At 54.4% G+C, this 16,404-nt stretch overlaps 1 protein-coding gene across 1 annotated transcript; it reads left to right on the top strand.

Moving 5' to 3' along the window:
- Positions 1-4,450: 4,450 nt before the first annotated feature.
- On the top strand, positions 4,451-10,940 carry LOC309598036 (PHD finger protein 7-like; the record flags this gene model as incomplete). Its single annotated transcript, XM_082328123.1, has 11 exons — positions 4,451-4,589; positions 4,774-4,865; positions 4,971-5,072; positions 5,379-5,503; positions 5,580-5,742; positions 5,862-5,968; positions 6,093-6,206; positions 6,410-6,528; positions 7,996-8,062; positions 9,615-9,777; positions 10,851-10,940. 11 exons carry the CDS (start codon positions 4,451-4,453, stop codon positions 10,938-10,940), a joined length of 1,281 nt encoding a protein of 426 aa, XP_082184249.1.
- Between the last annotated feature and the right edge of the window lie 5,464 nt (positions 10,941-16,404).

The following is a 16,404-nucleotide window of genomic DNA, read 5'->3' as shown; positions in this document are numbered from 1 at the left end:
GGGGCCGGGGCCGGGGCCGGGGCGGAGGAGGGCTGGGGCTGAACTGTCCCCTCCGTCCCGCAGGTCCTTCTGCTGGAAGCACCGGCCGACGCAGCGGGTGCGGGCGGTCCAGCGGGACCAGACCGTCTGCCTCATCTGCCAGGAGGCGGTGGCGGAGCGGCCCTGCTATGGCACCCTGGTCTGTCCCACCTGCAACAGCGCTTGGTTCCACCGCCGCTGCATCCAGGTGGGCAGCATTGCCCCTGGCATGATCACCCCTGTCATCACCCCATTGCCCAGCTCCGGGGGGGGCGAGCGGTACCCCCCGCCGCTGATGCTGATGCCGATGCCACCTCTGTGCCCCAGGGCCAGGCGTTGTGCTCTGGCCTGCACCACTTCCGCTGCCCGCTGTGCCAGGACATGGCGTCCTTCCAGGAGGAGATGTTTCGCCTGGGCATCAAAATCCCCGACAGGTCGGTGCTCTCCCCCCGCCTCCCTCCCCCTGTACGATGCTCCGGCCGATCCCCTCCTGTCCGCCTGCGTGCCGGCGGGGTGTCCCCCACGCCCCCGGGGCTGAGTGCTCCCCGGCTCCCGCAGGGATGCTGCCTGGGAGGAGGAGGGGGCCTTCGCAGACCATTATCAGCGGCACAGCTCCTGTGACGCCAGCCAGTGCCTGTGCCCGGCGGGACGGGAGCAGGCGGAGGTGAATGGGTGAGTGCCAATGACCCTGGTGCCCACAGCCCCGGCGAGGAGACGATGCCTTCGTCTCCTCCTTTGGGCAGGGATGGAGGTTCCCTGGGATGCTGAGCCGGGCACGGAGGGGAGCAGGGTGGAGGTGGGCTCAGCACAGCGCCGGAGCTGGCAGCCCACAGCTCAGGGGCCTTTGGTGGCAGTGGGTCCTGTTGCTCCCCCAGGCCCTGGAGGCTTCTGCTTTGCAGCTCCTGCGGCTCCCGTGGGACGCACCAGCGCTGCTCTGCCCTAGGAGAAGGTGCCAGCTCCTGGGAGTGCAATGACTGCAGCGACACGGGCACTGGTGAGCACTGAGCACCGCAGGGCGAGAGCCTCCGCGGTGGCCCCAACCCTGCTGTTGGCACCGCGGGTGCTGCCAGGCCGTTTCCCAAATAGGAGCAGCACTGGCAGCCCCAGGTGAGATGCTGGTGTCGCCCCGTGGGGACGTGCTGGGTGGCACCGGAGCTGAACGCGGGGACTGGGGAGGGGGAAGCACCGCAGCAGCTGCCGTGGGGCCAAGGTCGCCCTGCCCAGGGGGGAGCAGCGAACCCAGGGCGTGGGGAGGGCAAGGGGGTCCCCGTGGGTCCCTTCTCCCACCACGGGGCTCCAGCAGGGACTTCAGAGACACCCAAAGGGTTTGATAGCACAAACACTCTTTAGGCATCAAAACTCCTGACTCTTCATTAACAGGAGTATTGATAGAGTTTAAATTATTTTGTTTTAAATTATTATTTTGGTATAGTTTAAATTAGTTTTGTATTTTCCCTTTTCTTAGCAAAAAAACGCCGTTTAACTTGAATAAGTTAAACAGAATAATTTTTCCCGTTGAAGAAGGCTGCAGTTCAAGTGCTCCCAGCCCTCGCCACAGCCACGAGGGTCCCCGCTGACGGGGATGGGGCTCTCCAGCTGCCCTGGTGGAGCGATGGCACCCCCAGCCCTGGGGAGGACACAGCGACGCCGGCCTCACCGAGATGGGCCTCGGACGGGGAGTGGGTGGCCGCGAGGAGGAGAGCGACCAGGGCGGCTGCGAGGACCTTCATGGCGCTGTGGGGGCCGAGGGATCTGCAAGCGGGGCTGGAGCTGGGGGCTGCAGGGCTCTCCTCTGCACAATGCTCGGCCCCGGTGGCGATGCCCTCCTTTTATCCCCCAGCCGCTGGGCGGGCACAGGGTTTCTAGGAAAGAAATAAGGAGTGCATCACACCGAGGAAATGATGTCAGGATCCCGCAGTTTTGCTGAGTTGGAAGAAGGCAAGGAAACCGCAGAAGCAGAAGCACCGGCCATGGGGCTGCGACTTTCAGATTCCATTTGGGTGCCTGGCAGGGACCAGCCAGCGCCCAGACCCCCCTGACACCGACCCTGCCGCTGCTGCAAGGACCCCAGTGGCCGTGAGCCAGGCTGGGGCACGAAGCCCCACGGCCAGAGCCCTGACGGCAATCCCAAGCAGGCAGCCGTGAAGCGACACCAGCAAGCTCCAGGCAGGGCTTTGCTTTGCAACGGCCCCAGCAGCACCCCTGTGTCGGGGGGCTGCGGAGTTGCGCCGTGGACAGGCAACTGTCATGGTTTAACCCCAACCAGCAACTGAGCACCACCCAGCCGCTCGCTCAGTCCCCCACAGTGGGATGTGGGACACAATTGGAAGAGTAAAATTGAGAAAACCCGTGGGTTGACAAAGACAGTTTAATAACTGAAATAAAGTAAAATAGTAATAATAATAATACAAAGCAAGTGATGCCTGATGCCATTGCTCACCACCTGCCAACTGATGCCCAGCCCCAAGCAGCACTACCCCCTTCCTGGCCAACTCCCCCCAGTTTCCATACTGGGCACGATGCCATAGGTACGGAATGGCCCCGGGGCCAGTCTGGGTCAGCCCCCCTGGCTGTGCCCCCTCCCAGCTCCGTGTGCCCGGGCAGAGCAGGGGAGGCTGAGGCGGCCGTGACCAGTGTGAGCACTGCTCAGCGACAACTGGAACCTCCGGGGGTGATCAACAGGGTTCTCATCCTGACGCCAAACCACAGCACTAGAGCAGCTACTGGGGAGAAAATTAACTCTGTCCCAGCCGAAACCAGACAGGGATTTGCTTTGCAACAGCCCCAGCAGCATCACTGCGTTGGGGGCTGTGGAGCTGCGCTGTGGATGGGCCGCCCAAGTTTTAGCTCATGTTCAGCTGGAACGTCCTGTGTTTCTGTTTGTGCCCGTTGTTCCTTAGCCTGTCGCTGGGCACCACTGAAGAGAGCCTGGCCCCATCCTCCTGACACCCGCCCCTGAGCTGTTTGTAAGCGTTGATAAGGTCCCCTCTCAGTCTCCTCCAGGCTAAAGAGAGCCAGCTCTCTCCGCCTTTCCTCATAAGAGAGGTGCTCCAGTCCCCTAACCATCTTGGTGGGCCTCGCTGGACTCTCTGCAGTAGTTCCTTGTCTTTCTTGAAGTGGGGAGCCCAGAACTGGACACAGCGCTCCAGACAGGGCCTCACCAGGGCAGAGCAGAGGGGGAGGATGGCCTCCCTCGGCCTGCTGGCCACGCTCTTCCTGATGCAGCCCAGGATACCGTTGGCCTTCCTGGCGGCAAGGGCACGTTGCCGGCCTGCGGTTAACCTGTTGTCCACCAGGACTCCCAGGTCCTTCTCCACAGAGCTGCTTTCCAGCAGGTCAACCCTAACCTGTACTGGTGCATGGGGTTATTCCTCCCTAGGTGCAGGACCCTGCCCTTGCCTTTGTTGGACTCCATTAGGTTCCTCTCCCCCCAGCTCTCGGGCCTGCCCAGGTCTCGCTGAACAGCAGCACAGCCTTCTGGTGTATCGGCCAGGCCTCCCAGTTTTGCCTCATCAGCGAACTTGCTGAGGGTACGCTCTGTCCCCTTCAATTTCTTCTTGTCTTTAAGGAAATGATTGACACGAGCGAGAGGCCTGGTATGGTCCAATTTCCTTCGTTTGCCATCCCCATTGCTGCTGGACGGGCTCCAGGGCCTGCGGGAGGCTTTTCCCCATGAGACGAGGTGATTCCCGGGGACCTGGAGCCCCCCGGCACCAGCAGGGTCACCCCCATGGGCGCCCATCTCTAGGGTCTGGCCAGGGCTGAAGGACAGTGCTAAACCTCCAAGCACCTCTCCTTCTGCAGCCACCCCTGTTTAACCCCTTGATCCCTCTGGGATAAAAACCAACCCAACCCCCAAAACCCCCCAAACCCAACCTTTCTCCCACTGCAGGGCTGTGCCTGCCTTTATCCCTGCCTCAATCTGCATCCCAGCTGGCGGGCAGCTGCCCAGGCCGTCCTTAAACCCCACGCCCGGGCAGGGGCTGCTTCATCCTGGGCGGGAGCTGGGGGCACCAGCCTTGGCCCTGGGGGGCCGGGGCGCAGGAGGGCTGGGGCTGAACTGTCCCCTCCGTCCCGCAGGTCCTTCTGCTGGAAGCAGCGGGCAGGGAGATGATGACCACAACAAGCCCATGCCGCGCTCCCTCCCTCCCTGGATCACAGCCCCGCGCCTGGCCCCAGGTCCCAGGTGCCGGCAGGTGCTGACTGGGCGTGGGGACGTTTGTGACACGGCTCCGCACATGCGGGACTGTGTTTGTGACCATATGCGTGTGCGGACCTGTGTCACAAACGCCCTGGGCTGGACAAATACCCCCGCGCAACTGCCCCCAGCTCTGTGGCGCGTTTGCCACGGACGCTGGAGGGTGGGAACGGTCTTTGACCACACCGCTGTCCCCACGCCCAGCCACCCCCTTCGCTGCAGCCACTTGCGGAGATGGAGCTGAGGTCACGGCGCTGCAAGGTGCCACAGTCCCGCCGTGCCCAGCGTCGGGCAGCGCCGCCGGAGGAGCAGGCAGGACCCTCCTGTGCGCCTCCCCCGTGCAAAAGGAAGCCTCAGGCCCCCCAGGAGGAAGGTGAGCACAGAGCATCCCCCCGGGCACCTGCCAGAGGGGATTTTGGCCGGTGCCCGGCTGTGCGAGCAGAGGCTCCCATGCCATGGGAAGGTGCTCCGGCCTCTCCCCCATCCCGCTCCTGGCGTTACCCCAGCTGGCACCCCGGTGCGGTGCTGGGGGTGACGGTGCTGCTGTCCCCCGGCAGTGTGTGGGCTGTGTCAGCGGGCAGACTGCGACCCCCAAGTCGTTGGGCAGCTGTGCCGTCAGGGTGGGCTATGTGTCCATGAGAACTGCCTGGTGAGTCCCTGGGGCTCGACACCCCCCCGGTCCCCGACACCCCCGGGTCCCTAGCCCCGCACCGCCGGCAGCCCCTGGCACGCGCCTTCTTTTCCCCTCTCGCAGTACCACGCCGGCAGGCTGAGCCAGAGAGGGGCCGATGACGAAGGCTTCTATGGCTTCCTCTTCCCAGACATAGAGGAGGAGCTGAAGCGGGTGGCACAGAAGGTGAGGCCGGGGCGCACGTGTCCCCACCCTGGTCCCCATGCCCCGTGTCCGGCGCTGCACAGCCCAGCAACCCCCCAGGGATGCTCTGGCAGCTGGCTGCAAGCAACCCCCCAGATCCTCCTTCATGCAAGGAGGCCCATTTCTGCAGAAATTGGGGATTTGGAGAGGGCCGGTGGCTTTATAAGCAGCCTGGCGTCACCGGCCAGGCGGCCCACCGAAATGTTGCGGGGCTGTGCTGGGTGAGGGCGAACCAGGGTTCCCGGGGGCGTGCGGCGCTGACGCCGTCCACCTCCGTGCTGTCCCCAGAGGTGCTGTGTCTGCCGGCTGCGGGGCGCCTCGGTCACCTGCCGGGGCCGGCGCTGCCGCCGAGTGTTCCACTTTCCCTGCGGCATCGAGCGAGGCTGCGTCTCCCAGTTCTTTGGGGAGTTCAAGTGAGTGTTGCCGCCCTGCGGGGCCGGGGCCGGGGCGGAGGAGGGCTGGGGCTGAACTGTCCCCTCCGTCCCGCAGGTCCTTCTGCTGGAAGCACCGGCCGACGCAGCGGGTGCGGGCGGTCCAGCAGGACCAGACCGTCTGCCTCATCTGCCAGGAGGCGGTGGCGGAGCGGCCCTGCTACGGCACCCTGGTCTGTCCCACCTGCAACAGCGCTTGGTTCCACCGCCGCTGCATCCAGGTGGGCAGCATTGCCCCTGGCATGATCACCCCTGTCATCACCCCATTGCCCAGCTCCGGGGGGGGCGAGCGGTACCCCCCGCCGCTGATGCTGATGCCGATGCCACCTCTGTGCCCCAGGGCCAGGCGTTGTGCTCTGGCCTGCACCACTTCCGCTGCCCGCTGTGCCAGGACATGGCGTCCTTCCAGGAGGAGATGTTTCGCCTGGGCATCAAAATCCCCGACAGGTCGGTGCTCTCCCCCCGCCTCCCTCCCCCTGTACGATGCTCCGGCCGATCCCCTCCTGTCCGCCTGCGTGCCGGCGGGGTGTCCCCCACGCCCCCGGGGCTGAGTGCTCCCCGGCTCCCGCAGGGATGCTGCCTGGGAGGAGGAGGGGGCCTTCGCAGACCATTATCAGCGGCACAGCTCCTGTGACGCCAGCCAGTGCCTGTGCCCGGCGGGACGGGAGCAGGCGGAGGTGAATGGGTGAGTGCCAATGACCCTGGTGCCCACAGCCCCGGCGAGGAGACGATGCCTTCGTCTCCTCCTTTGGGCAGGGATGGAGGTTCCCTGGGATGCTGAGCCGGGCACGGAGGGGAGCAGGGTGGAGGTGGGCTCAGCACAGCGCCGGAGCTGGCAGCCCACAGCTCAGGGGCCTTTGGTGGCAGTGGGTCCTGTTGCTCCCCCAGGCCCTGGAGGCTTCTGCTTTGCAGCTCCTGCGGCTCCCGTGGGACGCACCAGCGCTGCTCTGCCCTAGGAGAAGGTGCCAGCTCCTGGGAGTGCAATGACTGCAGCGACACGGGCACTGGTGAGCACTGAGCACCGCAGGGCGAGAGCCTCCGCGGTGGCCCCAACCCTGCTGTTGGCACCGCGGGTGCTGCCAGGCCGTTTCCCAAATAGGAGCAGCACTGGCAGCCCCAGGTGAGATGCTGGTGTCGCCCCGTGGGGACGTGCTGGGTGGCACCGGAGCTGAACCCGGGGACTGGGGAGGGGGAAGCACCGCAGCAGCTGCCGTGGGGCCAAGGTCGCCCTGCCCAGGGGGGAGCAGCGAACCCAGGGCGTGGGGAGGGCAAGGGGGTCCCCGTGGGTCCCTTCTCCCACCACGGGGCTCCAGCAGGGACTTCAGAGACACCCAAAGGGTTTGATAGCACAAACACTCTTTAGGCATCAAAACTCCTGACTCTTCATTAACAGGAGTATTGATAGAGTTTAAATTATTTTGTTTTAAATTATTATTTTGGTATAGTTTAAATTAGTTTTGTATTTTCCCTTTTCTTAGCAAAAAAACGCCGTTTAACTTGAATAAGTTAAACAGAATAATTTTTCCCGTTGAAGAAGGCTGCAGTTCAAGTGCTCCCAGCCCTCGCCACAGCCACGAGGGTCCCCGCTGACGGGGATGGGGCTCTCCAGCTGCCCCGGCGGAGCGATGGCACCCCCAGCCCTGGGGAGGACACAGCGACGCCGGCCTCACCGAGATGGGCCTCGGACGGGGAGTGGGTGGCCGCGAGGAGGAGAGCGACCAGGGCGGCTGCGAGGACCTTCATGGTGCTGCGGGGGCTGAGGGATCTGCAAGCGGGGCTGGAGCTGGGGGCTGCAGGGCTCTCCTCTGCACAATGCTCGGCCCCGGTGGCGATGCCCTCCTTTTATCCCCCAGCCGCTGGGCGGGCACAGGGTTTCTAGGAAAGAAATAAGGAGTGCATCACACCGAGGAAATGATGTCAGGATCCCGCAGTTTTGCTGAGTTGGAAGAAGGCAAGGAAACCGCCACAGAGGAAGCATCGGCCATGGGGCTGCGACTTTCAGATTCCATTTGGGTGCCTGGCAGGGACCAGCCAGCGCCCAGACCTCCCTGACACCGACCCTGCTGCTGCTGCAAGAACCCCAGCGGCCGTGAGCCAGGCTGGGGCACGAAGCCCCACGGCCAGAGCCCTGACGGCAATCCCAAGCAGGCAGCCGTGAAGCAACACCAGCAAGCTCCAGGCAGGGCTTTGCTTTGCAACGGCCCCAGCAGCACCCCTGTGTCGGGGGGCTGCGGAGTTGCGCCGTGGACAGGCAACTGTCATGGTTTAACCCCAACCAGCAACTGAGCACCACCCAGCCGCTCGCTCAGTCCCCCACGGTGGGATGTGGGACACAATTGGAAGAGTAAAATTGAGAAAACCCGTGGGTTGACAAAGACAGTTTAATAACTGAAATAAAGTAAAATAGTAATAATAATAATACAAAGCAAGTGATGCCTGATGCCATTGCTCACCACCTGCCAACTGATGCCCAGCCCCAAGCAGCACTACCCCCTTCCTGGCCAACTCCCCCCAGTTTCCATACTGGGCACGATGCCATAGGTACGGAATGGCCCCGGGGCCAGTCTGGGTCAGCCCCCCTGGCTGTGCCCCCTCCCAGCTCCGTGTGCCCGGGCAGAGCAGGGGAGGCTGAGGCGGCCGTGACCAGTGTGAGCACTGCTCAGCGACAACTGGAACCTCCGGGGGTGATCAACAGGGTTCTCATCCTAACGCCAAACCACAGCACTAGAGCAGCTACTGGGGAGAAAATTAACTCTGTCCCAGCCGAAACCAGACAGGGATTTGCTTTGCAACAGCCCCAGCAGCATCACTGCGTTGGGGGCTGTGGAGCTGCGCTGTGGATGGGCCGCCCAAGTTTTAGCTCATGTTCAGCTGGAACGTCCTGTGTTTCTGTTTGTGCCCGTTGTTCCTTAGCCTGTCGCTGGGCACCACTGAAGAGAGCCTGGCCCCATCCTCCTGACACCCGCCCCTGAGCTGTTTGTAAGCGTTGATAAGGTCCCCTCTCAGTCTCCTCCAGGCTAAAGAGAGCCAGCTCTCTCCGCCTTTCCTCATAAGAGAGGTGCTCCAGTCCCCTAACCATCTTGGTGGGCCTCGCTGGACTCTCTGCAGTAGTTCCTTGTCTTTCTTGAAGTGGGGAGCCCAGAACTGGACACAGCGCTCCAGACAGGGCCTCACCAGGGCAGAGCAGAGGGGGAGGATGGCCTCCCTCGGCCTGCTGGCCACGCTCTTCCTGATGCAGCCCAGGATACCGTTGGCCTTCCTGGCGGCAAGGGCACGTTGCCGGCCTGCGGTTAACCTGTTGTCCACCAGGACTCCCAGGTCCTTCTCCACAGAGCTGCCTTCCAGCAGGTCAACCCTAACCTGTACTGGTGCATGGGGTTATTCCTCCCTAGGTGCAGGACCCTGCCCTTGCCTTTGTTGGACTCCATTAGGTTCCTCTCCCCCCAGCTCTCGGGCCTGCCCAGGTCTCGCTGAACAGCAGCACAGCCTTCTGGTGTATCGGCCAGGCCTCCCAGTTTTGCCTCATCAGCGAACTTGCTGAGGGTACGCTCTGTCCCCTTCAATTTCTTCTTGTCTTTAAGGAAATGATTGACACGAGCGAGAGGCCTGGTATGGTCCAATTTCCTTCGTTTGCCATCCCCATTGCTGCTGGACGGGCTCCAGGGCCTGCGGGAGGCTTTTCCCCATGAGACGAGGTGATTCCCGGGGACCTGGAGCCCCCCGGCACCAGCAGGGTCACCCCCATGGGCGCCCATCTCTAGGGTCTGGCCAGGGCTGAAGGACAGTGCTAAACCTCCAAGCACCTCTCCTTCTGCAGCCACCCCTGTTTAACCCCTTGATCCCTCTGGGATAAAAACCAACCCAACCCCCAAAACCCCCCAAACCCAACCTTTCTCCCACTGCAGGGCTGTGCCTGCCTTTATCCCTGCCTCAATCTGCATCCCAGCTGGCGGGCAGCTGCCCAGGCCGTCCTTAAACCCCACGCCCGGGCAGGGGCTGCTTCATCCTGGGCGGGAGCTGGGGGCACCAGCCTTGGCCCTGGGGGGCCGGGGCGCAGGAGGGCTGGGGCTGAACTGTCCCCTCCGTCCCGCAGGTCCTTCTGCTGGAAGCACCGGCCGACGCAGCGGGTGCGGGCGGTCCAGCAGGACCAGACCGTCTGCCTCATCTGCCAGGAGGCGGTGGCGGAGCGGCCCTGCTATGGCACCCTGGTCTGTCCCACCTGCAACAGCGCTTGGTTCCACCGCCGCTGCATCCAGGTGGGCAGCATTGCCCCTGGCATGATCACCCCTGTCATCACCCCATTGCCCAGCTCTGGGGGGGGCGAGCGGTACCCCCCGCCGCTGATGCTGATGCCACCTCTGTGCCCCAGGGCCAGGCGTTGTGCTCTGGCCTGCACCACTTCTGCTGCCCGCTGTGCCAGGACATGGCGTCCTTCCAGGAGGAGAGTGCAGCTTTCCCATGGTGGAGAGTTCCTCGTGAAAATTTTCTTTTATCATTCTCAAACGTATGATGACAGGATTCCTCATGCTGCATTCTCTCTTAGATACTGATCTAACATCCCTTGGACAAATGCTGAGTATTTTAAATTTTCAGTTTCCTAAAAAATTAGTTCCCTCAGTTTCATGAGGGAAATGTACACTGCTCAGAGGGAGCATTTTCCCCTTAACAACATTACACAGAACCACGTATATAAGATACACAGAAATTTGGGTTTCGAGTGTGACAGGCATCATCCATTTACTGCTGTAGGTAAGGGAATCCCTCCTGTTGGTTTTAAATTAGGAGGTCATATAATATCTGTAGTTTGAAAGAATATTCAGAGATTTCAATATGCAAATAAAAACCCAGACTGAACATAGTACGGGAAAAATTCCTCCCTTTTCAAGTTGCTCTGCTGTCCCGCGGTCTGCTGCAGCTCACTTCAAACTTTCAAGTGGCAGAAGTCAAAAATCAAAGTACTCAGAAATCAAAGTACAAACTCCAGTGTATTTTTAAACGACTAAAGTTCAGTTTTACATTAATCACTTCACTCTGAAAACTTTGCAAGCAAAACAAATGAACCTCTGAAAACTTTACTTACCGCCTTTGTGCAGCAGCCTCCAAAAATCCGCAAGCTTTTGCCATCTGGAAAAAAAAAGTTGCACGTGCAACGCTAGTTCCAATGGGAACAGCGTAGGCATAAAGATAACATCCTTACGACTACGTTTTATAGGCTTGTTTCCTAACAAAAAAAGAATATTCCTCTAACAGTAACGTGGCTGGAAATGTTAGCATTTTGTCCATTTTATCTGCACGTTTTAAACCAGCCACGTGGCCTGTCCTCTGGTAGGCGAGTAAGGAGGACATTTTAAGAGTGCGTTTCTTGGAGTTCTGTACTGCCCCGAAGCAACAGAATTTCTGGAGGAGATCAGTAGATTAAACGTAGCTGATCTTCCAGAAACGATGGACTTGTTATAAAACCGGTGCAGAAGTCTTTTCCAAATGTGGAATCAGTTTGGACTGAGACATTGCACGGTCGGTTGGAGAAGAGCTACTCATTTCAGTAAGCAATTTGGTGCTTATGATATAAAACAAGTACTCTGTACTTCAAAATGAGGCAGAAATGATTATTTGACATTTTGATCTCTTTATGACCTATATTAAGAGGTTGCTGCTTTTCTAACTGTACAAAATATTTTAAATTGAATTCAATATAACTGATTTTAAAAATCACTTTATTAGAGCTAGGATGTGCCAACAGAAATGAAAATAAGACAAGTAAATCCACGAACAGCAGAACTGACGCAGTCTGTTTTTCTGCGGAGGTGTTATAATGTCCAAAGCCCCAGCTGAGCTCACGTTAGAGCCCCTCTCAGTGGGACGGCAGGAGGGTTTGTCTCTAGGCAGCGTCTTTGCCTAGAGAGCAGCTTGCCTTGAACCCACAATTAATACCTCGGGGGAAGAATTTTTCATTCTGCTTACCTGGCGCTGTTATTGCTCGTCTGTGACATGGCTCGAAGGGCTCATTTTTGCCATGGATTTTTGCATTTCTGTTTTTATCATTGCTGCCATCAGTGAGTCATCAATCCTCCAGGTTTCTCAAGACGACCTCATGTTCCAGACCTGAACTGCTCATGCTCCAACATCACAGATTCAGTGATGTACAATGTGAGTAAACAACCTTTTGAAGATAATTAATGGTGAAGCAAGGATTTGTTTTGTCATGTAAGGGAGCTTTTACCATATAGGCAATTCGGTTCCAGTTCCATTAGAAGGTAGCTTTGGGGTCAATGTTCTCATCATGTTTTTTTTCCCCAGATAGACAGATAAATGCTTGAGCTGAGAAGGATAAAAAGAGGATGGTCTTAGAATCATAGAATGATAGAATTGTCAAGGTTGGAAAAGACCCTTAAGACCATCGAGTCCAACTGTCAACCTATCACTGCCAAGTCCATCTGTACCATGTCCTCAAGCACCGTATCTATCCGTTCTTTAAATACCTCCAGGGATGGAGACTCAACCACTTCCCTGGGCAGCCTGTGCCAATGCTTGACCACCCTCTCGGTGAAGAAGTTTTTCCTAATATCCAACCTAAACCTCCCCTGGCACAGCTTGAGGCCGTTTCCTCTCATTCTATCACTCGTTACTAGGGAGAAGAGACCGTCCCCCACCTTGCTACAACCTCCTTTCAGGTAGTCTTGTGTTTGTATTCACAGAACATGCATTTAACTTTGTACTAGATAAGCCGTTGTTGATCACCTCCAGAGCAGAAGGAAATGGAGAGACTCAACCCTAAAATCCTAAACTGCTTTGTTTTTTTTCTTTCTGCATATTGGACCGAGACTAGAGCTTGGACTTTGTTTTGTTTTTCATAGCAACCGTACAATGAGCCAAGTAGGTTTCAGTCAACCTCTGCACCTAATTCTTCATTCATTAAAAAAAAAAAGTTGTATCAGAGTGAAACCAGTTACTGAACACAGGCTCCAGGAGCGCGGCGCCGAGCTGCGCGGTTGCATCAGCACCCTGGAGAGGAGCCCAGCTCCCGCGGCTGCACGTTTCGTCCAGAAGTTGCAGTTCTGCCTGGTGTTACGCGCTGCCTTTTCAGGACGTGGCTGAAACAAAAGCCCCAATGGCTTAGCACTGTCAAGCTAGTTTAGGTTCACTGCTACGACAATTGTATTATTAGGCACTCGCACGACAGCACGCTCTATACGGACTTACCTGAAACCTGACTGATTTTTTTTTCTTTTCCTTTTTTCTTTTTTTTTCTTTTTTTTTTTTTAAGTGATTTGCTATTTTCATTTGTTGAACTATTTTCAGCATCTTAGTTAGCAATTTTCTATAATACTATCTTTTCCTATGCAGTATGATTTTTTTTTTTTTCTTTCCCTGGGAATTGGGTTACAAAAACCATCTAAAAAGGATTTATGCTTAGTTTTTCTTAATAAAATAGGGTTGCTTTTTTTAGACAAGGTTTTAGTGGTTGTGGAATACTACCATTACTATATCAAAACATAACAAGTCACTCCCCGGTAAACACAGACTTTGGGCTAAAAGCAGAGATCAAACAGATCCCACGTGTCTGCATTGCTATTCTGGAATGCGATTTCTCTCCCAAGACTGACTTCAGAGGAGAGAATCCTAAAAAAGGATTGGTCACAGGAATAAATTACTATGTAGGTTTGCCAGAGTTAAGTCAAACATCTCAATTCTTGGCCATCAAAACTAGGAACAAAATTGGAAGTCAGGATTATAGTATAACAACTAAGAACATTCTCTAGGAAAAGTTGGAATTTTTTTCTGCTTTTAAATATCAGGCGAGTCAAACCGTCAGGGTATCAGCGTTAACGTACACGACTGAGCCAGGAATTTTCCGTGCTGTTGTGAAACCAGGCCATCACTGCCTCAGTTTCTCCTTTTATAGGGACCAGGCTGCCGTCGCTGCTCTCGTCTGTCTAAAAACTGTTTCTGGAACCTTATTTTCTTCTGAGACATTTTGACAGTGTGTGCTAAAATTATAGTGGATTTATGTATAAAACACAGATATATTATCTGACAAACAGAAATAGGTGAGATGATGTTTTCTGCCTTAAGCAAATTAAGCTGTTGCAAGTTGAAAATTGCATTAAAAAATGACACATAGCTGCAGTAGTCATTTACAGATAGTAGCTAAGTGACAATAAAATCAACTTTGCGACATGTCTTTGTAAATGCTACATTTAGGAAAGCCACAGACACCAGGATACCAAAAGGTCTTTCCAGGTCCACGGAATAATGTAATGTTTCTGTTATCATCAGTTGTTTAATCTCTATGTCTGGATTTCAACCCCCTTTTCCAACTGCCACAGAGAACTTTGGACTTTTTTTAATATTAAATGAAGTATGCACCATCTTGCCAAAAAAAAAGGTCTCTCCTTTAATCTTTGCGATATTATAAAGGCACTTGATTCTTTGGAGGACTGAGAGATTCCATTTAAAATTGACAACAAGATATCTCCTGTAGATAAAGAACTCGCATGTTCATGTCTATGACTTTATTCAGAGTTGCTTCTGAGGGCTTAAGGGTGGAAACCATCATCTTTTAATTAAAAGTTGTCTATCCCAGTCACCTGTAGTGTTTTCCACACTGGATACCTGTAACCGACAAAAATATAACGTTTAACTGGGTATGTATGTCTTCCACCTACTTAAGCTTTAATTTTACACCCATGGGTTTCAGAGGATACTAGAAGCTATAGGCTGGGTTCTGGCATTTTTAGTCACCTGGATTAGCACTGCACTGGCAATAACGCTTTTTAGAAAGTGGCATGGCTTACAGAGACAGGTACAATATAACATCGTTAGAAGTGGCGTGGAGACACAGCGATTAAATGGAGCTGCTTTGCTGGGACGTGACGGCACCAAGACTCCATTAGACACAGGAGAAAATAAGGCCTTGTCCAAAGCGCCGTTAGGCCTTGAAGGCGGACACTGAGGAAGCGAGGTGCTGCGCAGGGTTTCTCTATGGCACCCCAGTACAGCGCACGGGCATCAGAAAGAAGAGCAGATCCAGCAAGGCTTCACGATTGAAAACCGATCCAGCGGAGCAGTATTTCATACCCAATGCCAGGAACCCAAGACATCCCCTTTTGTTCATCCATTTACCCATCTGCTTTAGAATGGAGTGCAAACTTGTATTGACATGGATAATGACATCTTAAAGGATTTTCCCCGTAGAACGCAAGACAGAATTCTGCAGGCTGGAGAGTATCCTGCTTCAAATACGGTTAAATAACAGAGAACAGAGTATGCATTATGTTATATTTATAACAAGCCAGGACAAAGTCTGCAATTTTTTTACTCCAGTGTTATAATTGTAATTCAATAGAAACAAGATCATAGTTATCAGTGACTGAAACAATTGTCAGAACATATTTAATTAAAGGCTTAACTGTTCACCAAGTTCTATTTTTTGAGGTCAAGAAACTGGCAGTAATGTGCATTTCAAAAGCCAGCCTATGACAGCCGTGGTAGAACAATCTTCATCTGAAAGCTGTCAAACACCATTCAATGGAGCTGTAAATTTGGTGAAATGGTGTAAAAAGACTCAAAATTCTGTGGCTTCTTGCAGGCTCCGGAATGTGTGCTTATGTGACTATGGTACTCCTCTAGCTTCAGACAGCCATGAGAAAGCAAAAGCATTCAAGATTAAATGTCAACTGTCAGAAAGCATTTTATGTTTTTCTTTAATAAGTTGGTTAAAAATACATCAGCCTTCTATTCTTAGGACACCTGGAAGGCAGATGAATTTGAGGTCAGCCATTTGCTGGAGAACCCGAGAACATTGAACCTCAGAACAACGGTCTAGAAGGAAGATCTTCACAAAGGTATTGCTTGCCATTTGAAGCCCTTTTTAAGGTGCTCTAAGGAAAGAACTCTGCAGCGAGCCAGGACGTATGGGGCCTGATCTGAAGGAACTCTTATCTCGTTGCATGCCAAGCAGGCCAAAACCAAACTCATTGCCCAGTAATGAAGCAATGTAAAACTTCCCAAGTCTGAGATCCATAGGCAAGCTTGCAGAACAATAAACTGCATGTTACCTATTTTATAAAGGTTGCAAATATGAATAATTTCACTTATTTTCCATTATATTTTGGATTACCATTACAGTTATTTAATTTTCCAATAATAGTCCAATAATGTAGTTTGATCTCCTTTTAATTTTATTTTTAGGCTCTTCTACTGTGGCACTGAGTAGAAAGGTGTAGGGAAAACACCGGGAAGAATTAGGTATAAAACTAAGGAAATCATTGGCATGAATTTGGAATTAATGAAAAATGTATCCCCTTCATTTTATAATAGGTTTTGACTGTGTTCAGCAAGTAAGAAACAAATAGTTAATTTGGGGCTGAAACTAATACATACGCTCACATAGACTACAGGTGAGGGCATTTTTCTTAAGAAGAATAGACCAACAGCTCTGCCAACTGGCATGGCAGCGTATTCCTTACATAAGAATGTATTTTTTGATTTTGGAAAAAATAGGGAAGCTTCCTGGCACTACAGCTGAGAACAGAGGCTTGAGAAGGCGACCTTTCCCTCCAATATAGCCTAAAGGCTCAAGAGCCAGACGAGCCACACACAGAGGTACTGTGAGTACATTTTTGATGTCTAGGTTTAGTTTGGATTTGTCCATACCAGACGAGCAGGTAGGGTTTTTGCGTAGATTTTGTAACTGGCACAAATGTTAATGCTGCACCTTTTTTTTTTTTTGCTATTTCCAAACACGAGAAGAGACTCAGAGACCGAGTTCTTGTGTAGGGAATGAGGTAAAAACCTCAGGTCTTTCCAGAAGTTTTGAAAGGGGGGGGCTGGCATAACGGTCTAGAGAAAGCAAGCTGATGGCAGACAAGCAAGAGCACGCA

The sequence above is a fragment of the Platalea leucorodia genome (genome assembly GCF_965183815.1).
Source record: "Platalea leucorodia genome assembly, chromosome: 16".
NCBI classification, from domain to species: domain Eukaryota; kingdom Metazoa; phylum Chordata; class Aves; order Pelecaniformes; family Threskiornithidae; genus Platalea; species Platalea leucorodia.
This window is presented reverse-complemented; position numbering and strand designations above follow the sequence as displayed.